The sequence below is a fragment of the Miscanthus floridulus genome, chromosome 19 (assembly GCF_019320115.1).
Source record: "Miscanthus floridulus cultivar M001 chromosome 19, ASM1932011v1, whole genome shotgun sequence".
Taxonomy (NCBI): domain Eukaryota; kingdom Viridiplantae; phylum Streptophyta; class Magnoliopsida; order Poales; family Poaceae; genus Miscanthus; species Miscanthus floridulus.
The window spans coordinates 53,966,475-53,992,582 of NC_089598.1; the positions used below are offsets into that span (position 1 = coordinate 53,966,475).

General features: G+C 42.6%; 2 protein-coding genes across 4 annotated transcripts; both read left to right on the forward strand.

The window, feature by feature from the left end:
• The first annotated feature begins 10,234 nt into the window (after positions 1-10,234).
• On the forward strand, positions 10,235-18,283 carry LOC136528911 (pentatricopeptide repeat-containing protein At5g61370, mitochondrial-like). Its single transcript, XM_066521904.1, has 7 exons — positions 10,235-11,741; positions 12,137-12,253; positions 12,329-12,442; positions 16,823-17,101; positions 17,260-17,373; positions 17,778-17,850; positions 17,970-18,283. The coding sequence occupies exons 1-7, from the start codon at positions 10,311-10,313 to the stop codon at positions 18,005-18,007; spliced, it is 2,166 nt and encodes a 721-aa protein (XP_066378001.1). The 5' UTR covers positions 10,235-10,310; the 3' UTR covers positions 18,008-18,283.
• Positions 18,284-20,335: 2,052 nt separating this feature from the next.
• On the forward strand, positions 20,336-22,704 carry LOC136529741 (pollen-specific leucine-rich repeat extensin-like protein 3). Of its 3 annotated transcripts, XM_066522808.1 has the most exons (4): positions 20,336-21,218; positions 21,357-21,429; positions 21,598-21,710; positions 22,417-22,704. In XM_066522808.1, the coding sequence occupies exon 1, from the start codon at positions 20,610-20,612 to the stop codon at positions 20,934-20,936; it is 327 nt and encodes a 108-aa protein (XP_066378905.1). In that variant the 5' UTR covers positions 20,336-20,609; the 3' UTR covers positions 20,937-21,218; positions 21,357-21,429; positions 21,598-21,710; positions 22,417-22,704. The 3 variants fall into 3 exon arrangements, with proteins under 3 accessions (XP_066378905.1, XP_066378904.1, XP_066378903.1); XM_066522807.1 differs by having other exon boundaries at positions 20,336-21,429; XM_066522806.1 differs by having other exon boundaries at positions 20,336-21,710.
• The last annotated feature ends 3,404 nt before the right edge of the window (positions 22,705-26,108 follow it).

A 26,108-nucleotide genomic window follows, 5' to 3' on the forward strand; every position in this document is an offset into this window, starting at 1 on the left:
CACTCGGCCAAGCTCAACGATGTCACCTCGAACCCTTAGCTACACCATGTAGCTTTGCTAGGTCACCAAGATGGCATAGCCATCCTTGCCTAAGTGTGCTGTAGCCAGAGATGGCCGGCATACCGCCGCTAGACCTCCACCGTCTACCATGGCCGTCGTCGAGCTTGCTCCGGCGAGCCACTGAGCCAACTAAGCCTACCAGTAGATGCGCGGGGGTGACATGAGTGCAGTGGTGAAGACGCTACCACTAGAGACCTCGCCGTCGGTGAGTTCTCGCCAGTCAGCATTGTCCCCTGTTTTGGCTCGCTGACGAGTGGGTCCTGTTGACTGGGGGGCCCAGCTGTTAGTCTGTGTGATGATGTGAATTTCTGATTTATTTTTCTAGATTTGAATGCATATTTCAAAAATTAATATCTAGAGCTAAGAGTGTCCAATTTAGGTGAACCAAATTTTGTTGGATTCCTTATGAAGTGTAGTCTTTTATAAAAATATGAGATGCACTGTTTCTAATATTTTCCTAGGAGAATAAAATATAGCTAAATAAATGCTTTTTAAATGGTTTCTATCTTGTACATTGCATAACTTGAGCTAGAAAAGTGATAAAATTATGATTCCAATTTTGCTGGTATTGTGTTGACATGCTCTAGTTAGGAAAAATATTAAACCTACAATAAGCATAATTAAAATATGGTCTTCCTATTTAATCCTAATTAATTGCTAGTTTCTAGTGAAATTAATTGAGGTAAAAATACATAACATATGATTATGTAAATTTTTACATAGTATTCTTATGCTTGGAGGAATTTAAGAAAAATATTAAATCTGTTGCTTGACACTTTTCACTATGCTAAACTATTTTTGCTAAAATAAACCTATGTAACTTGTTATTTTTGTAGAGGTAGTTGTACTTATCCAAATGGTATGAAATTTGTACATTAGACTATTGAGGTCATTTGTAGGCTACTGTAATTGTCTCAGAATTTATTAGCAACAAAAATATTTATCCTTTAAATCACCTTATTATCCAAGGAAATTAATAAATGGATATAAATAATTTAGTTATGTTTAACCATAATGTTTTCTATGGTGCTTGAGATGCATATCATCTGTTGATGTTATTGGTTAGGTTTAAAAGCAATGGGTTGTATGCAACTAGTTAATTATCGCTTTATAATTTAACTAGATGACTGCATGTATAGTTTTTGTTGTGGTGATGATTTCACGATGATAATGATCTTTTCTGTAAAGATGATTAATAACAAAGTTGTAGATAACTTACTTATATACCTTGTGTTAAATTTTCATAGTCATAGGCCCTATGATTTAAGAATTATGGCTATTAGAAGTCTGCTATCAAAAATGCATGCTCTCTGGATAGATCTGAAGGATTGATTTGTTTGACCTAGATAACTACTGAATAACATTAAGATGATTAAAAGAAAGTTGTAGGCAATTTCATAATATTTCCAGAATGTCCACAACCATATTATTTTGATGTATATAACTCTAGTTATGGTCAAAACAAGTGGTTGCTATCTTGTAGTCCAGAAAATGATTTACATAAGTATTTGTTTAGTTATTAGAGAAGAGATAAGCACCTACTTAGTAAAATAAGAAGCAACTTGTTATTAATTTAATGCAAAGCTATTGAAAACACTTGGGAGGATGCATTCATCACATCATATCATATTAAAATATTATACATGTCATCATATATGCATTCGTGATATCTTATTTCATGCTCATGCATATAGAATCGTCCGAAGAAATAACTCTGTTGGAGTTCAACGAAGAAGAGGAGGAGGATCAGCAGGAGACATCTCAAGCCATAGCTCTAGGAGAAGAGGAGCAAACTCTCGATGATCTCCCTGAGTGACCGGATCATCGGCCAACCTCTTTCCTCAAAGGCAAGCCCCAGAGCATTTTAAGTCTCCTATGTTTTATAAAATATCACTTGAGTCATTTATGTTTGATGCATTATGTTATAAGAGTTGATTGGAAACACTTGATGCATAGAACTACCTTGTCTAGTTACATATACCTTTAACCCTGTGTAGGTCTAGGATCGAATATATGCTTAGCCATGCTTAGACCGGTAGAAGTTGGGCGATTTCCTCTCACCTGCGAGATATAGGTGGATACCGAAGCACGGTTGGCTATATTTGCTATCGTGGAAAAGAACCATGGGGTAATATAAATGGAGGCCGGGTGGAGTCTGTGTGGGTGGACTCATGTGATTTCGTCTATGCCGGTTAAGGACCATACCATTGTTGGCACTTTTGACAAGATTGAATGCATGCCTATCACTTAGCTGGCCAGATAACTTATTTTGACCACAAAGCCGAGTAGCTTAACTCAAGCCAGGCCCCGTTCTATTAGAGTGTGCACTCTGGATGGTAGTAAGGATGTGTGGGGAGCCAGACATGAGCCCAAGGGCAGGCCGGGCCAGAACATCCTGGCAGCTGGTTGTCCCTGATTGTGCGGCGCTGGGCGAACCCACGAAATGTGGACCTGAGTTGTACCAAAGGTGACCTAAGGTGACTATTGATCTGGTCTGCCTGGGTTTGTGTTAGGAATAAATTCCCAGCTGGTTGAAAATCGATTTGAATCACCGTCTCTCTTAGACAGTGAGAAACTTGGCTAGCTCCAACATCGTAGTAACTGTGTTATGGAATATGATGGTTCAGATAAATATGGAATTACTACACCGGCTATGGTTACTATTGTATGCTACTAAATGATATACCACATATTTAGCACATGTTAGTTGCTAATCTAGAGATGAATAGCTATAATTAACTTGATGACCAAAGTATAATTGTACAACTGAATTAGTCGCTTTTTATGCAAAATGTTGTCAAGCTACCTCCACTTAGAAAGCCTTGCATAATCCTTGGAGTCACCTTATTTTTGATTTATGACGGGTAAGTCTAGCTGAGTACTTTCTCATACTCAGGGTTTTTATTCCCGTTGTTGCAGATGGTACAGTTTATCACGACTATTGCAAGAACTACTTCTGTCCTGCCATGGATGAGGAGTGAGCCCTAGGCAGGCATCTCTTATTAATCCTTCTTATATGCTTTTGTGGGAGTGTGATCACAAGTTGGCACTTTATTTGAACTATGATGGCAGATGATAATTTCAAACTTTAATTTGCTTCTGCTACTATTTACTGAACTTGGTTTGTAATAACCTTAATCCGTACTCTAATGAATGAACTGTATTTGTGAACCTTATGTAACATGTGACATGTATGTTGAATCATGTATGATCTTGGTTGTATGTTGATGGTTAATCAAGACCCGTCGTGGTACTCGATGGACTACCGGGTTTATATGGGCTCAAGTATGACAGTACGACCGCTTGTGGGCTGCCATTGTACTTGTGCTTTTATAAATTGGTCGGTTCTACTACATGTGCATGGTGGCACGGTGGCGTGAGCACGGTAGTGCATAGTGGCATTCCAACGCTGGAGTGCCGACGTTGGCTCAACGACCAGCGGCATGACCTAACCCTAACCCTAGGCTATCCCTAACAAGCGGAACACATAAGCGAGATGGCTTGGTGGAGCACGGCCACAGCAAGCGCAAGGTTGGCGGTGCTCCGGCGAGGGTGCGACGACTGTGGACTTGCCCTTAGGCGTTTACCTTGGCTCAGGCTTAGGCGATGGGTGGTCGGTGAGGTGGAGGAGGAAACTAGAATTACTACACCGGCTATGGTTACTATTGTATGCTACTAAATGATATACCACATGTTTGGCACAGGTTAGTTGCTAATCTAGAGATGAATAGCTATAATTAACTTGATGATGAAAGTATAATTGTACAACTAAATTAGTTATTTTTATGCAAAATGTTGTCAAGCTACCACCACTTATAAAGCCTTGTATAATCCTTGGAGTCACCTTGTTTTTGGTATATGACAGGTAAGTCTAGCTGAGTACCTTCTCATATTCAGGGTTTTTATTCCCATTGTTGCAGATGGTACAGTTTATCACGGCTATTGCAAGAACTGCTTCTATCCCGCCATGGACGAGGAGTGAGCCCTAGGTAGGCATCTCTTGTTAATCCTTCTTATATGCTTTTGTGGGAGTGTGATCACAAGTTGGCACTATATTTGAACTATGATGGCAGATGATAGTTTCAAACTTTAATTTGCTTCCGCTACCATTTACTAAACTTGGTTTGTCATAACCTTAATTCGTACTCTGATGAATGAACTATATTTGTAAACCTTATGTAACATGTGACATGTATGTTGAATCATGTACGATCTTGGTTGTATGTTGATCATTAATCGAGACCCGTCGTGGTACTCGATGGACTACCGGGTTTATATGGGCTCAAGTATGATAGTACGACCGCTTGCAGGCTACCATTATACTTGTGCTCTTATAATTGGTCAGCTCTGCTACACGTGCATGGTGGCACAATGGCACGAGCATGGCGGTGCGCAGTGGTGTTCCGGTGCCGGAGTGCCGGCGTTGACTCAACTGCCAGCGGCGTGACCTAACCCTAACCCTAGGCTATCCCTAACAAGCGGAACGCATGACCGAGATGGCTCAGTGGAGCATGGCCACAGCGAGCGCAAGCTCGACGGCACTCCGGTGAGGGTGCGACGATGGCGGACTTGCCCTTAGGCGTTTACCTTGGCTCGGGCTAAGGCGATGGGTGGTCGGCGAGGTGGAGGGGAAATGGTCGAGCGGTGTGCATGAGCTATTAGGAAATGGTGCTACGATGGAGGGGCGCGAGCTCGGTGGAGCTCAGCGGCGATGGCGCGGTGTGCGGTGGCTTTGTTCTGGCGCGGTGAGAGAGAGGCAAAGGAACATGAATGTGGGCGAGCGAGGGAGGGCAGCGGCGTTGCGTGGCTTTTTTGCCCACATCGGCCTGACCGGTGGGGCTAGCGCCGGTGTACGGCCACCACGCGGTGCGCGCAGCCTGCGCCGGTCATCCACGACATGTGCGCGCGGTGTCAATTCGGACGTCGTTGAACCCGACTGACAGCGCGACTTCGTGACTCTATAACTCCTAATTCGTGGCGAATTTTTTAAAACTTCCTTAATCAAATTTGTAAAGCTAAGTGAGTACTACAAAAATGCTTAAAGGAGTTTGGCCTAATTCCCAATGGTTTTCAAACTACAAAGCTCCAAAGTAGAGTACTTTGAAACTATAGTCAGCACGTGACTTAGCAAAAATTTTCCAAGTTTCAAAATAGCATTTTATTGATTTTGTGAGCCCTATTTGACTAAGTTAGACACTGATTCAGCTCATGACCCTTAAATAAAGTTTGTTACCCTTGATGTGAACTACAACTTTTATTTAGGTCACACAACCATGCAAACACTCTAAGGTACTGTTCAACTTTGGTCAAACTAGCATCATGAAAATGACATTTCAAAGTACACCAACACTTAGAAGCAAAATTGGTCCATGTCATGAATACAAAAGTTGTTCCATTCAATATTCTAGATGTGTCTAAGGTATATTGGTGCCCTTACAACCATTTCATATAGTGGTCATACATGATTGCAAGCATAAGCATATATAAAATCAACATTTCATGTGATAAGGTATAAGAATGAGATGAAATTTCATATGCTCATGTTCATGAATGCTTGGATGATGCTTGTGCTCATGAAATGCAGGTGCCAAATGCAAAGCTTAACATTGGGGTATTACAAAGTTGTTTGACATGGCATTCATACTTTGCTAAGGATATGTTTAGTGCATATAGTCATGATAAGTGGTAGAATGAAGCATTCTTGCAAATCAAATGTTTTTGAAGCTTGTATGGTACCACTATTGCTTCTTTGTTTCATATGATCTAGTGGTAGCATAGGACTTATTCATGGGCTTGCAATCCTAGTGTTTAATCTAGAACATGAGTATTGAAATGTTTAACCAACATGGGCAAGATAACCATTGCAAGATGAGTGAAGAAGCTTGTCCTTGGATCAAACCAAGTAATTCATTTGATACAAGTGATCTAAATTGAACCAAATATGGGAAAAGGAATCTCACTTACATATCTTAAAAGATGACTCTCTCCACCTAAAACACAATTTGACCATAACTTTTTGTGGAAATAGATGACAAAGGGGGAGAGAAAAGTCACAAAGATAATGAATGGCAAAGTAAGGGGATCAATTAAAATTTCAGCACACAAGTAGGGGGAGCAAGCTCATGAACTTAATTGTTGCATTTGAATGTGCATATTCATGTACTTGCTTGCATTTGCACAAGTTTTTAACTTGATATACTTGCTTGTGTGGTGTATGCTAGTAATAGACTTGAATGATGAATGAAGTACCATGCTTTTCACAAGTGGTTCTAGTACCTTGCATCTAATGTTGATCTCATGAGGTATCTAGTGTTTGTGATTACATGTGGTATCTAGCTATTCATGGTGCTAAGGATGGTATATTGGTGCACTCCAATTGGTATCACTCTTCAAAGGTCTATTCTTTATACCTTGGCATATTTGGTAGTAGTATCTCTCCCAAAGTTCCATTTCATGCATAACTGAACAATTGAACCAAACTCAAGTAGCACATATGTAGGGGGAGCTAGTACTACCAAAATCAAATTTGTGTTGATTGTCCAATTCATATTCATGATCTAAATGCTTGGACAAGCAACTCACATTCAAAATTTTAATTGAACATATCTCTTTGTGAAGGTTGTCATCCATTACCAAAAAGGGGGAGATTGAAAGCCCTAGTTTGGTTTTGGTTAATTGATGACACCTATTAGACTAACCTTTGAGTTAAGTGTCTAGATTAGTAAAGGTAGTCCAAGCCATGTGACGGAGCTAGATGATGGTCATGGAGATGGTGATGGCCGAAAATGAAGATCAAGTGCTCCTCATATGGAAAGAAGAAAGAGAAAAACAAAACCATGTTGATCAAGGCAAATGTATCAAATAGGTTTTTGTTTTACCACTCAAGACACCATAGAGGGTGTGAGTATGTTTAGGATTGATAGCCGTACTAACCTAACACCCTTGAAAATGCTTTGAAAATATGCTGACACACATTCACAAAGGTGATACACATTGTGTTTGGCACATGGGAGCAAGGATGAAAAGATTGGAGAAGTGTTGGGGGTTCACAGCACTGACCAGACGTTGGTCTTGGCATGACCGGACGCGTCCGGTACCTAACCCTAGGCGGCGGCTACGTTAGCTGAGCTGACCGGACTCTGGGTGCGTCTGGTCACTCCTGTGTTGTGATCGGACGCTAGTGAAATCTTGGGATTGGACTCGACTATGTCATGACGAGCGAGTCTGGTCAGCGTGACGTGGCGACGCGCAGTGTGCCTAAGAGTGACCGGACTCTAGCGTGAGTCCAGTCACATTTGGAGCGCTCTGGGAGCTCTCTGGATCACATTGGACTCTGGGGCAGCGCGCGTCCGGTCATCTAACAGACATGTCTGGTCACAACTTAATGGCTAAATGAGCAGTAGTTAGCCGTTGGAGATCAACAGCTTATATTCATACTATGGGACACGTGGTCGGTTCTGGAGCACCGGACGATGGCTGGACCAGACTCAGCGTGTCCGGTCAAGCGCATCCGGGTGGCCCTGCATAGAGCAACGGCTCTATTTGTTGGAGGGGCACTATAAATAGATTGTGGCTGGCTCTAGCTCACTCTCTTGCATATTTTCATCAGTGATACATCCTTGTGAGCTAAAGCAAACACTTTCCACTCATCTCCATCATTGATTCATCATCGTAGTGAGATTGAAAGTGATCCAAAGTGCATTTGCTTGAGTGATTGCATTTAGTGGCACTTAGGGATCGTTTGAGCTGCGGTGTTCTTGTTACTCTTGATGGTTGCCGCCACCTAGATGGTTTGGAGCAGCGGTGGAGGTCCGACATGAGTTGGAGATTGTTCATGGCCGGTCTCCGATGATTTTGTGAGGGTTCTTGACCTTGTCCCAGCGAAGAGCTAAAATGTACTCTATTGGATTGCTCGTGTCATTGAGTACCCTCACTTATGGTGAGTTCTTGTGGTGCCCAATTGTTGGGCTAGGCTTGTGGATGCCTATTAGCCACTGAACTACCAAGTGAAAGGTCGACACAACGGGGACTAACTTGCCGGCAAGCAAGTAAACCTCAGGAGAAAATTGAATTGTCATCCTCGTCTCCTTGGGTTTCTTGGTATTCATATTATGAATTGACATTTCACTTGCCCGGCATCGGTATAACCATTCCTACCCTCTCTTGTATTTACTTGTTCATATACTTGTGTAGTGGTAGAAGTAGTGTAGTGAGTAGCTTAAGTAATTGGTTGTATTCTTGATAGTTAGCTCACTAAACTAGAAGTAAAGACATAGCAATTGCTTGTGCCATAGAATTATAATCAACTAGAATTGCTTTGATAGGTGGCTTGCAACCCTTGATTAGAGCTAGAGCAAAAAGCTTTGCTTTTGTTATTTACTAGTGTTTTTGTAGCAATTTTATTAGGTTATTCATCCCTCTCTTGCCATATTAGGACTTTTCAACAGTGTCTGGGCACAAATCCCGCTGTCCAAAAAAAATTTCTTGGCCCAAACCCAGAGTCAAATGCTGTTTTAGCTATTTTACACTATAAAATGCACGGGTGGCCCATCCAACCTCGGACCCCGGCCTGAGTCTAGCCCGAAAAATGAGGCCCGACTTGTCCAGTGGGACGTAACGGACGGGATTTTTTTTTATTCGAAATAACTGAGATTGTTTTCGGTTCAGCCCGCAAAATATTTAGGTCTAGTTCAAGTTAGGACTAGAAAGTCCACGAATATATTAGGAATGATCAAGTTCCACACCTATAGGAATATACAGGTGGGATGACTCCACCTCCGTGTGTGCTTGATCCAAACACCTTCGAAGAAGGGGTCCATCGGATCCTGTCTCTTTTAATCGTACCTCTACCTATCATGATTGGTACTGCGGTCTTCATCTTTGTTGTGTGGTGGCAAGATTAGATGTTGTAGTCTGGTTCAGGTCCCAGCGTAATCAACATGATCAAAAGGTTACAACTCTACTCCTAAACCTCCATATTTCAAGCCATCAACCCAAAGAACCGAATTATATGAGTTGTACTTCACTTTGCCATTTGCATTTTGTAAGATTATATTTGGTTTATGTGTGATGCCTCATAATTGATATTCTATGTCTTAGCTTTTGTTGCAAAAGTTCGATTAGTTTGGTTAGAAGTGAAACCAAGTGTCTTGGCCAATTAACGCAGTCACAGTAAACACATCGTTTATCATTAAAAGAATAATGCTATAAAATCTTAAAATAAATCTAGAAAAACATAAACATTTGTGTCTCGGTGAGCAGGTTTCACCAATCCAACTAGCTTTTTTTTTACGATTATACGCAACAACTAAGGGCCCATTTGTTTCCGCTTATAAGCGGCTGGTCGGTGGAAATAAGCGAGAATCCCGCCAAACGCTTTGCTTATTTCCATCGATTCTCGCTTATGTGGTAAGCCGCTTCAGAGATTTGAACTACGAGAAGCGAAAAGCGACAAGCGAGAAAATCTTCGCTTAGATTATAATCAAGCGTGGCTAGGAGAAGTGGAAAAAAACGGGCCCTAAGGCTCTGTTTGTTCAGCGTTTGCTTTGATTCTAAGCGGCATAAGCCCGCTAAACGGCCGGCGACGGCCCCCATCGCAGAAGCGGGGTTCGCGTTCGATTCCCACCCCGCAACAGCGATTGGAAACGCTTGAGCTCTGCCCCGCCATTTGGAAATCGCGCACCCGCTTCCTTGTCGTACGCTCCATCCCCGCCGCCTCGCTCCCGTACGCTCGGCCACTTCCTCCCTGCGTCCCCGCCGTCGGCTCCCCTCCCCACCGCCGCTCCCCTCCCCTCTCCTCCCCTCTCGCTTCACCAAGCTGCCACGCCGGATCCCCTCCCCACCGCCGGCTCCCCTCCCCTTCCCTCCCCTCCACCGGATCTCTAGCTCCACCAAGCTGCCGGCGCCGGATCCCCTCCCTACCGCCAGCTGCCCTTCCCTCCTCACCACCGGTTGCCCTTCCCTCCCCACCGTCGGGGTAAGCGGAACCAAACAGGGCCTAAAGCTATTGGCCTGCTTCTGGTGAATCACAATTGGACCAACAACGCATTCTTTTGCCGCAACCGCAACCTCCATCCCCGTCACCGCCGCCCGGAGCGATACCGAGGCGCGACCTGCCGCGGCAAGCCTAACCTGGCGCATCTCCTCCCAGCAGCAGCCTCCCGAAGGTCAGTTTCACTCCCGACCCGCCACCGCTCCCCCGCTTCTGTGCTCCTGTTCTAGCCACCGGCTGGTTTCGTGCACTAGAGCCCATGAACAGATTGGCGTCGTGGAGATTCACGGGGGGGCTTACTCGAAACGCCCTTCCTCCGCGCGGCCGCCCAATCGGCCGCGCTCTGTGCCCCGGCGCGCCGCAGGACGGCGAGATGGAGGCCGCGGTGCGAGACGTCGTGTGCTTCGGGTCCGGGAGCCTCGACGAGGTGGGGAGCAGGCTGGACCGGCTGGGCGTGGCCGTCTCGCCGCACCTGGTGGGGCGCGTGATCGACTCGTGCGGCGAGACAGGTGGATGCTTCGGCAGGAGGTTGCTGCGCTTTTTGGCGTGGTGCCGGTCCAAACACCCCGGGGCGTTGGGGGAGGAGGCGCTCAACAGGGCGATTGGGGCGCTTGCGCGGGCTGGGGACCTTACTGCGATGAGAATCGCCATTACTGATGCTGAGAAGGACGGGCGGAGGATGGCTCCTGAGACATTTTCCACCGTGGTCGACGCACTTGTCAAGGCGGGGAGGGAGGATGAGGCAGTTCGCCTGTTTAGAGGCTTGGAGCGTCAGAGATTGCTGCCTGAGCGTGGGGGCAGTGTTGGAGGAGATGGCGTATGGTCGAGCAGCCTTGCCATGGTCCAGGCATTGTGTAAGAGGGGCCATGCTCGCAAGGCACAGGGTGTTGTGTGGCACCATAAGAGCGAGCTTTCGGCAGAGCCCATGGTTAGCATCGTTGAACGTAGCCTCCTCCATGGTTGGTGCATTCATGGGAACGCTAAGGAGGCCCGGAAAGTCCTCAATGAAATGAAGTCGTCAGGCGCTCCCTTGGGCTTGCCATCGTTCAACGATTTTCTCCATTGTGTGTGCCACAGAAACCTTAAGTTCAATCCCTCTGCCCTTGTTCCAGAGGCTATGGATATATTGACAGAGATGAGGTCCTGTGGTGTTCCCCCGGCTGCTTCTAGCTTCAACATATTACTTTCATGTTTAGGCCGAGCAAGAAGAGTGAAAGAAGCTTATAGAATCTTGTACTTGATGACAGAAGGAAAAGCAGGCTGCTCCCCTGATTGGGTTAGCTACTTTCTTGTGGTTAGGGTCCTCTATTTAACAGGGAGAATTGTTAGAGGGAAGAGGCTTGTAGATGCTATGCTTGAAACTGGAGTGCTTCCGACTGCTAAGTTTTTCCATAGTCTTATAGGCGTCCTTTTTGGAACAGAGGAAGTCGACCATGCTCTTGATATGTTCAAGCTTATGAAGAGGTGTGAATTTGTGGATGCTCGTATATATGACCTGCTTATAGAAAAGCTTTGTAGGATTGGTAGATTTGAAATTGGAAGAGAGCTGTGGGATGAGGCTACAAAGAGTGGTCTTGTATTAGAATGCTCACAAGATCTGCTGGATCCCTTGAAGACAGAGGTATTCAGACCAGTTTGTCCAGCACAAAGATTAAGCCCTCAGAACTATAAGCTTTTGGCCCGAAAAAAGAAGGTTACTGCTGTTGGAGCCAAAAATAACACTGCTATTGCAGCCTCGAGGAAGAAGTAGGGAGTGTATGTACTAATGAATTTGTTAATTTGAGCAAATCTTCTTACTACTCTTGGAATTTTGTGATGATGACCTGTGCTAGTTCAAATGTTAAAACCATTTTGAGCAAATCTTGACCTGTACTAGTTCAAATGTTAAAACTATCCCAGGACTAGCAGCTATGGTAAAAGGCATGGAACCTGTAGCCTAGCAATTTTTGGTAGTTTTGAAACAGCTCTCCGAAAACACTAGTTTGAAATGACTGGTAATCTGGCAGAACAGCTGGTTCTCATGATTTCAGTTTGTCTATTACATTTGTTATTCTCTTTTTAATCTCTGCTTGGCATTCTTTAATTTTTCTTTTTTTACTTCATCTATTGCAGCTTTGTTTCAAGTGGTTATTAGGCTTCATGGATACGTCTCAGGAGCAAGAACAAGATTTTGGCGTACTGCTGAAGCAGGGGGCAGAAGGGGTGAGCCAAGAGTCGATATGTAGTTGCTGCTTGTCCTTTGCTTGCTTTCTAAATAGTTTGTTTGCTTCTCTGCAGAGGGTATTTGCTTCGACATTTGTGGGACGAAAATGTGTAATCAAAGAGCGGTTTTCAAAAAAGTACCGACACCCATTGTTGGACTCGAAGTTGACTCTAAAGCGCTTAAATGCTGTTAGTCTCTCTAACCAACATGTTATTATCAGATTTTTCTTTTCTCCATATGTAAAAAAAAAATCTACTTTTGTTTGTATGGGAAATGTCAATCTTGGGATTATTACCTATTTTTGTCTTGTTTATGTACAAACAAAAATTTCAATTTGTTCCAAAGGATAATTTATTGATTAAGTTGTAGTTATGATGAGTTGAACAGTTGCACATAACAACTGATTTTTCCGAGATTTAGCTTAGTACTAGTAAACATGCAAATGCGGCACGCACGTGTAAATAAAAATAATTTTTTAAACAATTATAACCATATCATAAAATAGAAAATCAATATGAATAAGTGGATGCCTTCATACATTCTACTGTAAATTCATTACTCATGAGTCATAATGTCAGCAATTTAATATGGTTTTCCATGAAAAGACAGAAATGTGCGACATTCAGTTCCTATAGGCTGCATGGCAGCAGCAAGCATGGACATCGCTAGTAAACAAAAGCTTAGTATATTCCCATATTATTAAGCTTAGCAAACAGTGTATATTATGTACGGTGCATATTGAGTTCAGGTAAACAAAAAACTTCATTCCATATCACTGATAGTAACCAAACAGTAATTGCTCTATGTCATCTTGCATGAGCATAGATGCAGGATAATTGCTCCTGCTATGCGGTCTGAAATACTAAACGTTCATGCAGCTCTGTGAGATGTAGATGCCAATACCTCGCTCTCCCACTACCCGAGATTGCTTCTCGCCTTCTCCAATGGACTAACTGGAAATAGGACTGAGATTAGAACAATTTAATATGCAGAAATCGTCAACATGCTAGTGCCGACAGATTACAAAAATGTCTCCAAAGAAGCTAGAATCCATGGGGACACACCACCTAGCATATCCAAGCCTAGTGTTTATGCTTGACACGCCCTTTTTATGTACTTTAGGACTCATTTTCATTGGCAACAGGGGCTTGGCCGCTTGGGTACGGACAGTTTGTTCTTTGCCATATAATCCCATTACTTTGAATACAAAGGCTTCATCCTGCAACTTAAATGGCGTGCTGCATTTTCAGAAATATACATGTCAACAAGGGTTTAATCAATTTCTCCCCTCCCCAACGACCGTCTCTGTTTTTTTCTACATCCCCAAACCCTATACCTTACCAAGCAGTTCCAAAAACGCAGCATTTGCCTAGCTATCATCCGTGACAAATACATGATCAAGCCTCCCAAAAATTGACATGAACAGATTTGAGTTGTTGTAGCAGGATTTTGCTTAAATAAGAGAACAAAGCATCATACTGCGAAAATTGCCATTTTGCGAAAAAACCAAATTATTATGAAATACCCATGTACGCCAAGAGACAAATAAAGATTTTTACATCTTGGGCCACATAGCTTGGGTTTATGTATTTTAGTATTTTTGCTAAAATAAAAACATTTACCTCTCAGCAAGGAGGGGCAACTGGGCAAGGCTGATCCAGTTCAGAAGACTCATCTTGCATTGGAGTTTCTCATAGTTCCAATAACCTATTTCTTGCAGTATGTTTCTTCCGCAAAACAGGCCAATGTATAAATTAAAATATGTTAAATTGGGAATCATTAAAATGATCTGATAATATATAGTGGATTAAAGTTTTAGCAATTGGCTCTACTCAGGTGATAAACTATGAAAACCATATAATTTAATAATTAAGAATTAAGAAAATGCATCAATTCTTGCCCCTAAAGAGCGGGCCAAATTATTTGTTTAGGCTCTCTTGGTCAAGAGTGAATATTAGAGTTTTTAGCTGGATAAAAGATCTTTTTATTCGACAAACAGATCATTGGTTCTTAAACCCTTGATATTTTGAATTGATTTCATGTAGGTCAAGCTTATTTTAAATTAGCTGTTTAGACATCTCATATCTCTTAGTCAAGTGTGAATATTAGAGTTTTCAGCTGGATAAAAACTCTTTTTATTCAACAGACAGATCATTGGTTTTTAAATCCTTGACATTTTGGATTCATTTCCTATAAGTCAAGCTTATTTTAAAGAAGGCAATATTGCTACTTGGCCTTACTACGGTCGTGTGAATATTAGAGCTCTCAACTGGATAAAAACTCTTTGTTCAACAAACAAACCATTGTTTCTTAAACCCTTGATATTTTAAATGGTATTTCCATGAGGACTTCTAAACTGTGGAATCGGTAAATGGCTTCTAGACTGTGTAAATCAGATGGCAGTGTAATTATGAGGTTATAATTGAGCATGTTTCGAGGATCCTCCTCCCTCTAGTTAGCTTGATGAGGAATTTGAGGACAATTGAGAAGCATGGCGAGTTCACAAACAAATTCGCATTTTACTTGTCATCCCTCTGGCCAGATCCATATAGCTTTAGATAAGCTAACAGGGCTGCCTTATTAAGATCCTTGTCAAGAATGACGAGGACAATTGTTGGAAGCGATGTATAAAGGAAAGTATACAGGACACTACTCCATTCAGTGATAGCAGTTGTCAAAGTGAATGCTGTATAAAGTACATACTTGTGATCACACATGAGTATTAGTTTTTCAGAAATATCTGAGTAATTATAAGAAAAATAGTTAGTGCAAGAAATTTGAACCATCCAACTTAACATAACCAGATACAGTATTTGTAAACCTAGTAGAAATCATTTACTAAGAGATAAATTGTAATATAATTGAAGCCTAGCCTTTTTCCAAACTAATTTACGTTAGACATAGAATAGAGGACAACTCCTACTACTTTTTTCAGGTTCATAATGTGGATATCTATATTAAGAAACCAAAGGTCTTACCAGACAAAATCCAAGACAAACGTGGCATTATTGTAAAAGTTTGTAAAGGATCATATAGGCCATCCTTGATAATTCCAGTGACTATGAAGTAATAAAAGAGGAACCAAGAATCTAAATTGTCCCATAGAAAAATCTGATGCCATAACAGCTTGTCGTCCTTCGTGGCCGCTGATGCCAATCCCAACATCGGCCATTTGAATCATTGAAACTTCATTTGCACCTGAATGCCATAGGTAAGGAAATTCATATATCAGATTTGAACATATATATTAGTTCATAGAGAATAAAATACACCATGATAAGAGAAGCAGGAGGGAATAATACCATCACCAATTGCTAAGGTCATATCATCTGTCCTGTTCTTGATAAGGGCAACTATCCATGCCTTCTGTAATGGAGCCACTAAGCAACATAAGACAACACTACATTCAGTTGCTAGTTTGAAAAGCTGCCACAAATAATAAAAGGCAATTCATGCATCAGTCAGGACACTTAGTTCTAAGAAAGTGTAACAATAGAGGATACTATGAACGATAGTGTTTCGATTTAGAACTCAGATAGTGGCAAGCTACAAGTAGCAGTGGTAATGGTGGTCGCCGGTGTCCTCTCGAGCCGCAGCTTGCCACCGAAATCCGACGCCAACCAAGACGAAGACAAGTTCCCTACGGCTCTCCCTTTTAACGAAACGGTTACAGCGGTGACCACGGACCGCACGAGCACCCGACGCAGCGGGCCGAACCACTTGCTCCATTCTGGGCCGCCATATTTGGTACTGGGCCTCCTCTTCCTCTTCTCCTTGGACGTCTTCTGGTTGCCAACAGTGCGGACCGTGACAGAAAGTCAAAACGAAACCAGAAGTCCAGAACATTCATTGGTTTAGTTGTTGCATTACATGAGTAGCCAATAGAAATTACGGTCTCTTATCAGGGATTCAGCGCAGCCCACTATGACAGACATTCTCTCTTACGATCACTATCAAACTCATGAAGTCCCAGTATATCAAATCTGCACATTCCATACCAGCACAATACAATAGTACTGTAAGTCAATAGTGCTATTAAATTAATGAAACGTGGGTAGAGAGGGGGGTAGGGTGCCGTACTTTCTTGTTGGCTAACCCGTATCAGCCGCTCCTCCAACAGCGCGTCGGCGCCAGGAGGCACCAGCGGGTCCGGCTCCGTGCCTCCGTCTGTCTTTGCGACTTAGCAGGCGGCGCTCGCCGTTTCCTCCTCGGCAGCATCGTGTGAGATGGAGGCGACGGATCATGATGAGGCGCTGGGCATCGAAACGGGGAAAGATATCAGTGCGAGATCGTGGAAGAAGGCGGAAATTGCAGGCGGGTACAAGCGGCGTGGGTGAAAAAACGTGAGGTGCCGGAGTTGCACGTAGAGAGAAACACGCGTAAACAATTAAAAGTTTTCCGGCCAGGCCCGTTTGTTAGATTATGACAGGGGATTAGATGCGTTGGATCTGTGATCTAAGGGACAAGAGTTTAGGTGGGTAGGAAACATGAGGGTGAGAGGTTATTTTCAATTCCTTCGCTCTTTTATAATTTAGATAGTATATTAGTTTGGTCTTTTCCATGCGCAGGAAGCTCGGTGCATGACAAAAGCAAGAAGGCTTGGCGTTCCTACCCCAGTGCTTTATGCTGTGGATCCACTTCTGCATACTTTGACCTTTGAGTATGTGGATGGCTTGTCTGTCAAGGATATACTTCTTGGATTTGGTTCAGATGGGGTTAATGAGGAACGCCTGAATGATATTGCCACACAGATAGGGAATGCCGTCGGCAAACTACATGATGGAGGCCTTGTTCATGGTGATTTGACCACGTCAAACATGATAATTAAGAACAGTAACAATCAATTGGTGGGTACAATATCCTTTTCGTCAATGCCTTCTATTTAACGTATTCACTTTATTGTGCTATGAAGTCAAGTTTATGATAATCAAGATCAGCAGCAATCAACCCGGCAGAGTTGCATCATGGCTGTTGATTTGCAACTTATATATGTTAATCTTGGCAGGTTCTTATTGATTTTGGTCTGAGTTTCACATCAACAATTCCCGAGGACAAAGCGGTGGACCTATATGTGCTGGAGAGAGCTTTGATTTCCATGCATTCGTCCTGTGGGGATGTGGTGAGGAGTTTGCATAAATTGATATTCCAGTTGCCTTTTTCTGATTATATGCGGACATTGATTCCTTTATACTAGTTATGACATAGGGAAATTATTCCGTAACTTTATTTTGGCGGGTTAGGGTTACACAAGCAGCCCACGATATTGGATTCATCAATCATTGAAATGTTTGGTCAATATTTGGTTTTGCTTGACTGTTATTATGCACTGGGGTCCAACTGATCTGTGCAAACATTTTCGACTATACAGCACAAAATTAGTTCATTTGCCATGTGGATTTATGATTTTTCCTTTTGTTCGTGGCATTTTGTTTCCAATGGTTTCGATGCTGGTTTGGTATCTTGTGTTAATCATGCCTTAGCAATCTTATGTGGGTAACAGCACTGATTTTGATGATGAACCAGATGGAGAAAATCCTGGCGGCGTACAGAAAGGCTTCGAAGCAGTGGTGCTCCACCCAGAACAAGCTGGCTCAAGGTATGGCGTGGTCCTGGACCTGTGGCAGCGCATGGCCTTTGTTGCTGTCTTATGTAGCTGTGCTGACGTGAGTAATGACCTTTTTATCTACTCTTTGCAATCGATTTTTTTTTTTACAGTGAGGCAACGGGGCAGGAAGCGCACAATGGTCGGATGATGAAAATTCTGTGGCATGGAATGGCTGGATGTTATTAGAAAGACTATCTAAACTGAGAGTATTGTACCACCATTTTGTTACTTGCTGTATTTTTGTAGCGGGTGAGTGGCTTTGGCTGCTGTAACGTTTGTGACTTTGTGGATGGAAATTTGGAATTTCGTTGCCCACCACCACCATTTGGTTAGAACTCAGAAGCAGCGTCGTTTCGTCCAGAAGTGGTAGAAGTTTTATTTATTTCTTTGTGCAAAATAATAACTGGGAGGCGTGGTTGGGGTATCGTCTGCTTGTTTGTTCCCTCCATTGAATTGATCATGGCAAATGTGTTGCTAGTTCTGTGGGCAAAGGGTGGGTCCCATCACTGGGCCTTGTGGGCCGAATGTGACAGACATTCGTCGTGTGTATTTATGGGACGGGGAAGTTGGAAATAAATGGCCCCTCACTCCTTTGTCCTTGTGAGGCCATGCATGTGTTAGTCGCTCTCGGTCTCGGTCTCGGTCCTAGGGTAGGCTTTCCATTAGTAGCAAGCATGATGCGATGATTGCGTGCTAGTCTTTCCCTTCTGCAGTGCAGTGCAGTGCTGCTGATGGTGATGGCTGGCTCGTGGCACCCGATCACGACATGCTCAATGTCTCCGCGGCCGAAAGAAGAAAGGACGCCGGGTACGGTGGTTGAGGGGTAGGGAGAGGCCCCAGCTGGAAGGCAGGCACAGAGGGACGTGGGGGGCCGGGCCGGGCCTAGTCGCTGCTGCGAGTGCACGCAAGGGAGTAGGCTGGTGGTCCATGCCTGCGCTACACTGTACTGCATGCATTTAATACAGGAGTGTGTGTTTGGTTTCTTAGTCACTACTCAAATTTATGTCACATCAAATATTTAGATACTAATAAACAGTATTAAATATAGATTAATTACAAAATCAATTACATAGATGAATGCTAATTTGCGAGAAGATTTTTTAAGTATAATTAATCCGTCATTATCATATGGTTACTGTAGCAATACGTTGTTAAATCATAGTCGTCTCGTAAATTAGTCACACGTTGTGTAATTAGTTTTATAATTAGTTTATATTTAATACTTTATGACAGAAATTTTATGAGCAGAAACCAAGTAGGGCCATAGTATATAGGGAGTATCATGCATGTGCGACAAAAGGGTGGGAATGACAGCAGGGAATGGAAGTGAAGGCAAAGGTGTGTGCCGGATCGTCAGTTGCAGTCATCATCAATACTGGTACGTATCAGTGGGCAGTGGCCGATCCGATCCATAGTCCGCTACCAGCCTACCACTACTACTACTCTACTAGAGAGCTACTTGACTCGTTCGATCGCTCCATCTGCCGCTACCGCTTCCGCCATCCGGCTCCAGCTGTGCTGGTACAGCACGTTCGTTTACGAAGGCAAGACGGCTTAAAAAGGCCGACACTACTGGGCTTGCCTTTTGCCTTTGGTTTATTACGTGGCTTGCACAGTCAGTCGCGTCTGCTGCGTTGCCGCTGCGGTCTACCGGGGTCAAACAGTTTTTTTTTTTTGTTGGGGTCTATGCTGGCCAAAATTTGTAGAGTACGTGAGGCTGTTGTTGAGTCGTCGGGGTCGGCACCCCGACCACATCACGTAGCTTCGCCACTGTCCCTGTCTGGTGGCGCCGTGGCGGGCCTAGAGGCTAGACCGCTAGAGGAGAAGGCTCGCAGACAAAGATATCAGTGCGACAATTTTGTATTTTGATCTTTTTTAAAATATTTTTATAAATAGATCATCAACCAAATTTTTTCTAAAAATAGACCAAACTCGACGTGATACAAAATGGCGCCGAGGTACGCTGCTCGGCGTTGCATCAGATTACGCCTGTGCAATGTCGCGTCAGCAAGGTCGCTGGTCGTCTTAGCCACGCAGGATCCGGCATGGTGGTGGCCCCCAAAGAGCTCGGGCGTCGCTTCAGTTAACGCCGAGCCTAAGGCTCTGTTTGGTTTCAAATAAGTCACCTACTTATAAGTTAAAAAGTAAAAAAAATAATTTATTTTACCAAACACCACCAACTTATAAGCCACCCCTGCTTATAAGTTTTAAGTTGGTTCACCCTGCTTAAAACTTATAAGTCACCCTTTTTCGTGTGGGGCCCATACTTTTAGTAAGCTTATAAGTCATCTATAACCAAACAGGCATGACTTATAAGTTATTAATTTTCAGTCACCTGACTTAATAAGTCACCTGACTTATAGAAAGCAATCAGGGCCTAATGCCACGGCGCGGGTCGACTAATGCCGAGGTCTGGGCTTTCAAGCCGGCAGCGGCCCTTCTTCTCCTCTCTTCATTCTATTCCTGTGCCCGCATGCTGCTCTCTCTCTCCTCTCTATCTCCACGAACCCTAACCCCTCTCGTCCGCATCGACTAATGCCGCGCTGTACCTCAAGGTCGAGAAGGCCGCACGCGAGATCACCGCGGGCGTGGGCACTGCATCCCCTTCCGACGAGCTTGGGCGCGCCGGCGTCCGCGTCGAGCTCTCCCGGACCCCGGCGGCGTCCCTTCGGGAGCACGCGCAGCTGGTGCTCGACGAAGGCGTCACGCTGCAGGCGTGGAGGTGCGCAATCCTCTCCGACCCGTACAACATGACGGGCTCGTGGTTGGGGCCCGACGCGTGCGCCTACCACGACTGCTTCTGCGCGCCCTCGCCGCAGGAGCCCGACCTCACCGTCGTCGCCTCCATTGACCTCAACTACGCCGACCTGGGCGTCCGCACCACCGTGGAGTTCCTCCAGACCGAGGGCCACCTTCCGCACCTCAGCGCCCCCTACCTCCTCGCCGAGCTCGCCGCCACGCCGCAGCGCCAACTCTCCTACCACCACCACCACCACCACCACGAGATGCGGCAACGGCTTCACCAATCTCTACTCCACCACGAGAAGCGTCCTCGCTGGTCCTGGTTGCTGCTTTGAGCAAGTCAAGTGCTCACTCCGCTCATGCAGCTAGGGTGTTTGACGAAATGTGGAGCTACCACTCAGACTAAAATTTTTAGTAACTTCAGACTGAAATACAGATTCGATCTTTTGGTAGTATATTGTGTTCAATCAGTGGAATTATTCCTATATCATAGGTTTCATTTTCTTATAAGTAGTGTGTTTTCATCATGGGTTTCATTTTCTAGATATGACCTAGCTACCAGCAGAACAACAAAAGCCACTAGCACAGGCTAAATTTCAGAAGTTACTAACATAAAGGTATTGTATAAATTTAATAACTCAATGCACCTGAGCCATCTTCACAGTGGCCCATTTATTTGAGCTTTTGGCTGTATTAGTTGGTCTTCATGTATAAAAACTGAATAGTTATTAATCTGCATAAACCTCTGCTTCAAGGATGCCATCAACGGAATTCAGGTTGTTAGATTGTTTATGATCAGAGAGAGATCATTCTGAAAGTTAACTTCAGGTCAGTTGGTACAGGAACATTTGTTCTGTCGCAGAATTAACCTTACTTACTATTGGCAGATTCTTATATGACTTCACCTGACTACTTGAAATGACAAAAAATATGCATTGCAGTAGCACTGATTAAAGTTTGATCCTGGTTGTTTACTTGGTTCTGAATCTGTTCCAGGATTCCAAAGGAAAAGAGGCAGTTCCAATATGACTTCAAAAAATGAAATTTAATTCCAGATTAAGGTCTACACCATAGTGACAGTCTCATGTGAGCATTCTGAAAAACAGGAGGTAAGCCTAAACAATCCTCGAAATTAAATCTTTCCACCCTTCAAAGATATTGACTACCTGCAGAAAGTTCATTACAGGATTGCTTTGAGATTTTAATTTGATGTAGCAAGCTGAGATAGATAAGATCAATTTAATAAATGTAATGTAGCAAATAAATGTAATGTAGCAAGATGAGAGAAAGAAATTGGTAAGTCTATTTGTAGGACACAATTAGCTTTGAGTTTTTTCCTACAAAATTATGGCATGCAGTTAGCTTCCATAGTTCAGCCGGTACCTAGAATGAGAGAATGAAATTGGTAAGTCTATTTGTAGGACACAACTAGCTTTGAGTATCTTCTGTAGTTCAGGCCCGTACCTAGAATTTTGTGGCCCTAGAACAAAACACAAAATAGAAGCCCTACAAAGGAGCATTTTGCTTGTAATCGTCTAATAAACAAAATTATGGCATGCAGTTAGATTCTGTAGTAACTTAGCTATACCCACTATTGAACTAACCAGGTTTGACACTAAGATGATTTGAAGCTTGATGGTGCTGTTCCTATACCATTTAAATATGAGAAAATAAATGTCATAGTTATCATGTTATCATTAAACAAATGTTTATATATTGATTCAAACTGCACTAGGCCATCAGAACTCATAAATATATGTTGTTGGGTTGTTGGGAATAAAAAATAATTTCCTGTATTTCCTGTATTGTCTGTAGGAACCATTCACTTAAGCCTATTCCAAGAAGGATGAGAAAGCAAATGTGCCCTCAATTTCAGTTGATTCAAACGCTCTCGATCTGCCAACTGAAGGGCAAACCCAATAAAGCACATCAACATAGATGGTGATCATGATGTTGCATATGTATAGAGGGGATGCAAAGAGAGATAAATATGTTGCCATAAACAGGAAGATGGAGAGAGATAGGGAGGGCAAAAGAGAAGTAGCTCTCCAAATCTATATGAAGAATCAACTTTACCAATTTTCAATAAATGTGTCTTTAAGTAAGACTATTTATGGTATAAAAATGCCCAAAGAAAATGTATATAATGATATTATGTTTTTAACTTATAAAGGAGTAACTCAGTGATGCATTATGCCATACGTCTCTTTGGCAGGGCTTCTGCAGGGGCTTCAGCTCCGGCTCCTGTAGGAGCTGTGTCAAACGTCTGTTTTGGAAAGGGCTCCGCATGGGGAGCCGGTCAAGAGCAGGAGCCATTTTCTGCCTGGGCAGGAGAAGCCTAAAAAATGAGCTTTACGCGGCTTCTTGCTGTGAGTTCACGTCGTCTAGTGCGAATGAGCTGTTTTGCCAAATGTTTTCTAGAACGGCTTCAGCTCCTTTAGAGGAGCTGCTCTTTCAGAGAAGACAGAGCCGGAGTCTTTTTTCAGAGGAGCCAGAGCCCTGCTAAACAGGCTCTAAATATGTTGGTTGTGTTGACTGCTATGTTGGATGGCCTGCAAAAACATTGGCGCTAATTAATGGGACACCAAGCCTCAGATATCAGCGTACAACCAATTAACGCCAACAACTGTTGAGTTGATGCAACCGCTAGGAACCTCGGCGTTGAGTTAATTGACGCAGAGCTTTGGTCGACATTGCTAAGTGCTCAGGCCGGTGCGGCTAAGTGCCCAGACCTTGTCGTTGGCTTGAACCACGCCAAGGTATGAATTCCGGCGTTAAGCCGTTAACTAGCTGCACGCCGAGGTCTGTGGGACCGAGCATCACGGTGACCAGAGACTGCGCTAACTGTGGCACCCCCTTGGCATCGCCTGACATGACGTCGAGCCACGTACCTCGGCGCGTGTCTTAAGACGTTGAGCTTTGGTCTATTTTTTTCAAATGTTTCGGTAAGGGTCTGTTTGTAAAAAATATTTAAAAAGGGACCAAAATACAAAATTTTCAGGTTCGTCCTCAGTGCTACTGCTACAGCACCACGGAGAAACATCAACATGCATGCATTGCCCAACGAACAAACGGGCCCGTCCGTCCGCTGAAACGCGCGCGCGCGACGTACCACGCGCGTCGGCAGGCTCCGTTGAGTTTGTGTCCAACTACGAACTTGGGTTATTACTCTAGCTCTCTCCGTTTTTTTATTTTCATCGACACGTTTTAGAGTTTGAGAAAGTATTTTAAAAAAACAACATATATCAACATGTTCGCTTAAACTTATCCACGCTTAATTATCAGCCGCAGCAGCAGCCGAAATCTCTCTCTCAAAGAACATTATTAAAATACAGCCTGTTCGGGAGGCTGTATCGTATCGTGGATTATTTACTGCTGGCTGGTTTGGTGTGAGAGAAAAACACTGTTCCCGATTGAAAATTTACGATCATTTATGAGCAAGCGAACAGGCTGGCCGCAGCCAGCTGCAAATAAGTGCTGCTGAACAGGTCATATAACTTCATTAATAATTTCTCCGACAACATGTATTCTCGGTTGCTATACATCAATTAATTAATGCCCTACTAAAAGGCATGGGAGACATGGATCTACGGGATGCATCTTTTTTTTAGGCTAAAACGTACGCAACAATTGGATAACGCGTATAGTATGTGTGACGTCACTGTCTGAGCCTTTTCCTCGGCGGAGGCGCCGGAGCATCGAGGCGCATGCAGCGGTCCTCGACAGATCCCGGTCGCCATGTCTGCGAAGCGCTTTCCATATTTAAAGTTTGAAAAGATTCAAAAAGAGTTGCTAAAGACTATATTTGAGACATTTCAAAAATTTTGAATTTTGAAAGACTCTTTTGGTCATTCAAACAAAAACAATTTGATTTGAACTACTTCACCCAAGGTTTATTTTAAAAAAAAGGAGTTTGAAAGTATTTTATTTCTAAAACTTCAAAAGTTGAAAGTGGATTTAGATTTGCAAACCCACTTTGCTTTGAACAAAAAAAAATGTTTTTTCATTTGCTATTCAAAGTCTTATTCTAAAAAAACTTTGAAAATGATTCAAAAATATTTTTAAATGGGTTGTTTGGAAAAGACCGATTAAAAAAATCAATTTGAGTTGTCTTATTTCAAATTTTACTGGAAAGGTGCTCAAAATGCCCTGAAGATATTTTACAAAAGTTTAAAAAGTTTGGTTCAATGGTTTGCAACCTTTTGCATTTGGAAAAATGAGCGCTTTTGGTTTTAAATTTGAATTAAGTTTGATTTCAAAATAAAATTTGAAAAGGAAAGGTTAGATTGATTTCAAAAGTGTATATCGAAAACAAGTCTTCCGAAAAGGGTTTCAAAAGGCTTATTCCAAAAAGAATTTGAAAATGTGGTGTAAATCTTTTATATGACTTCAGAAAGAGAATGAAAATTGAAGACTTACTCTTTTCATTTCTAAAGAAGCTTTGAAATTGATTTGGTTTGATTTCAAAAGTCCCAAAAGAGTTCATTCAAAGTGATTTGAAAATAAAGTTCAAATATTTCATTTGTTTTCTAAAATCTTGAAAATCCCTTGTTTAAAGTAGATTTCGAAAGAACCTGAGTTGATTTGTCTGCTCTTTTATTTGAGATTTGATTGTAAAGTCAAGTTTTCAAAAGAGTTAAAAAAACAAAGCTTAATATGTTTCTCCAAGTCTCCAATGATTTAAAAATGGTTGGGTTTGTTTCAAAACCTTAAGAATATATATTCAAAAGAGTTTCAAAACATAGTTGAAATACTTTCTTGAGTTCTAAACATAAAACATATTCTATTTTGAAAGCTATTTCAAAAGGAATTGAAAAATAAAATTTGTTTGGTTTAAAGTATTCCTTCTTAACGGTAAAATCTTTCAAAATGAACCGTAGAATTCAAAGTTCTGATTCAAGCTAAGTAAGACCTTTTGGAAGCTTAACATATGGATAATAAGATTCATTGGAACAAATTAAGAGAAGTAACAAGACCGGACTTGGAATGAGATGGAATAAGAACTTGCAAGTGTGGCCACATGAAGAGTTCTTATACAACACAAGGTGAGTATCAAGATGGTGTTGCTCAAGGAAGTGAAGAAGATCTCAAGTTGTAGCATCCCTCTCTCCTTTGCTCTTCTTCTCCGAATCTCGGGGACGAGATTCATCTTAAGGGGGTAGAATTGTAACACCCTAAAATTTGTACTTTTGAGAATAGGATTAAAATGATTTATTTATGAATTTTTGTGCACATGAAATATAGGAAAAAGAATATTTTTCATTATATTAAAATTCATCATAAGGAGTAGCAACTTGGATGTGCATACATGCCGGTGCATTTGATTTATTGCAATGAGTGGTTGAATCCAAAATTCAAAATGAATTCAAAATGCTTTTGAAAATGAATTTGAAAGTGGCTTTGAAATAAAAGAAAAGAAAAGAAAAAGAGAATTGGAAAATAAAAAATTTTTAAAAAGTTTGCAAAAGTTCAGTTTTGGAAACCTCCCAAAAGTTCTCATCTTGAAA